The sequence below is a fragment of the Penaeus chinensis genome, chromosome 42 (assembly GCF_019202785.1).
Source record: "Penaeus chinensis breed Huanghai No. 1 chromosome 42, ASM1920278v2, whole genome shotgun sequence".
Classification (NCBI taxonomy): Eukaryota; Metazoa; Arthropoda; class Malacostraca; order Decapoda; family Penaeidae; genus Penaeus; species Penaeus chinensis.
In genome coordinates, this window is record NC_061860.1 from 1,998,489 (window position 1) to 2,000,988 (window position 2,500).

Consider the following 2,500-nt stretch of genomic DNA (forward strand, 5'->3'; position numbering starts at 1 on the left):
GTCAAACCAGCCCCAGGGATCGAAGCTCGGTCGGTCCAGCCTATGAAAAAAAAAAAGAAAAAAAAAAAAGGGAAAAAATATATATATATAAACATAATATCAGTGGCAGACAGAGGAATGGAAATAGATATATATATAGATATGGAGATGGATAAGACTGTGGGTGAATGCAGAAATATTAATAAAAAGGATGATAATGAAAATGAAGATAATATAATAGAAGGATAATGATAATTATGACAATAATAATGATAAGTGAAGCAACAACATTTGTCTTTCATAACCGGGAAGTCTTACAAAGTACTAGCCTTAATAAAATACTATGGCTATAAAGAATTAATGAATAATGAACATACACGAATAATCTCACATACACACAAACACATATAAAACAGACATAAACAACCACACACACAAACACAAATACACACACACTCACACACAACACATTAAAACACATCCAATAACAGACACACTCACACACAACACATTAAAACACATCCAATAACAGACACACTCACACACAACACATTAAAACACATCCAATAACAGACACACTCACACACAACACATTAAAACACATCCAATAACAGACACAAACAAACAAACAAACACGCAAACACAAAACACACACACACACGCACGCACACACACACACACACACACAAACACACACAAACACACACACTCACAAACACACAAATCATTAATAAAAACTACACGTTTACCCCGAGTCCCGGCACTGGTCATTGAACTGCTCGACGAAGGTGTCTGTTTCCGGGTAGTAATGGTAGATGATCTCCGACCCGTTGTCGCGTATGTACACTGCTGCGGTATCGCTCGTCAGGCCGTGGTAATTACGCCGCTCTCGTACCTCTTCCACGTAGTAAGTCATGTTCTGGAGAGAGAGAGAGAGAGAATAATGTGAAGAAGGTGGAAAGGGAGAGAAGGAGAGAGGGGGAGGAAGGGAGGGAGGGAGAGAATGGCAGGGAGGGATGGAGGGAGGGAGAGAGGGGGAGGGAGGGAGGGAGAGGGAGGAAGGGAGGGAGAAAGGGAATTTACACAAGGGATCGATTTCTCTCGTGAAGGAACGGAGCTATGGTCTATTAGATTATCAGAGAAATTTGAGGGATCTCGTCATAACAGACTTCGCTTTTAGAGAAACTTGAACTGTGAAGGAGCTTATTAGAAATCAGAGCTTCTAGATATTAGAGTTATCTCGGACTTCCAGACTTCACATTTAGAGAAATCAGGGCGCAAAAGGAGAAAGAGAGTGTGTGTGTGTGTGTTCGAGACGGAATTCACAACATGTTTGACACAAGTATTTGACTTTAGCTGATAACCATAACTACAGGTTATGAAGGAGCTTACTAGAGAGTTATCTCGAACTTACAGCGGTCACATCAGTCATCTCAAGAATTAGAGTGTAGGCATTCTCGAAGACCGTGAAGAAGTCCGGCGGGGCCAGCCCTCCAGGGTTAGCCGGAGAGCAAGTCTCGCCCTCTCGAAGATCCTGAGTGAGGGCGCCGCTACAGGCCAACAGGACTGTCAAGAAGGCCGCTGAGCGTTCCCCCAGCCTGTAATCAGGAGAAAAATCTTAAGGAAAAATTAACTGAAATAATGGTTATGTTGAATATTGTTCATGGTTTGGAACAGATCTGCCCCTCAAAATCAAATTGAATAAGATCTCTCTCATCATCATCATAAGGGGACATACGCATGGCTGCGCTCCACCTCCTGGGCTCCCTCCGAGCATGCCTTCCCACCCCCAGCACATCTTGGCAGATCTGGTCGACTTGCTTCAGCCAAGAGTTCCGTGGCCTTCCCCTTGGTCTTCTCCAGCCTGGGTCAACCCTCTCGGAGATGACCCTATAAGCCGTATCTTCCTCAGACAAACGAGCCACATGCCCATAGAGCTGAAGTTGGCGTTCTCAACTTTAGACTGGCAATAGGTCTTGAATCAGTCTCACGGAGACTGATTCCCTCCAGGTATACCCAATGATTCTGCGAAGACACTTAGTACCAAAGGAGTCAAAACGGACCTTCAGAGCACTGTTCAGTGTCCAGGTCTATCTCCTTCCTTTATATATATATTTATATATATATAGATAGATAGATAGATAGATAGATAGATATAGATATATATACATGTCTGTGTGTGTGTATACGTGTATGTATATATATATATATATATATATATATATATATATATATATATATATATAAAGAAGTGTCACAGATCAGTGCTAGACCTCTCACATTGCCCTACCACACCAACCCGCGGCTTCTCCTCTGCAGACATGTTGCCTACTTCTACCCACATAGAGGCCCAACTTTTGATATATGTATATGCATGGGTGTGTGTGTGTGTGTGTGTGTGTGTGTGTGTGTGTGTGTGTGTGTGTGTGTGTGTGTTTGTGTGTGTGTGTGTGTGTGTAAAACCAAATATTGATCCTAAAATAGATTACATAAAGGCATTATATTTACAAACATAAAGTAA

General features: G+C 42.0%; 1 protein-coding gene across 1 annotated transcript in view; it reads right to left on the reverse strand.

Annotated features, from left to right (window-relative positions):
• The window catches only part of LOC125047969, a 25,599-nt gene that overhangs the window by 19,170 nt on the left and 3,929 nt on the right, over window positions 1-2,500 (reverse strand). Inside the window, exons 2-4 of the mRNA XM_047646523.1 lie at window positions 1,394-1,577; window positions 729-898; window positions 1-40 (exon numbers count right to left, since the gene is read on the reverse strand). The exon at window positions 1-40 is cut by the window's left edge and continues 63 nt beyond it. Coding sequence (XP_047502479.1) covers window positions 1-40; window positions 729-898; window positions 1,394-1,577 — 394 coding nt within the window. The remainder of the gene's footprint in view (window positions 41-728; window positions 899-1,393; window positions 1,578-2,500) is intronic.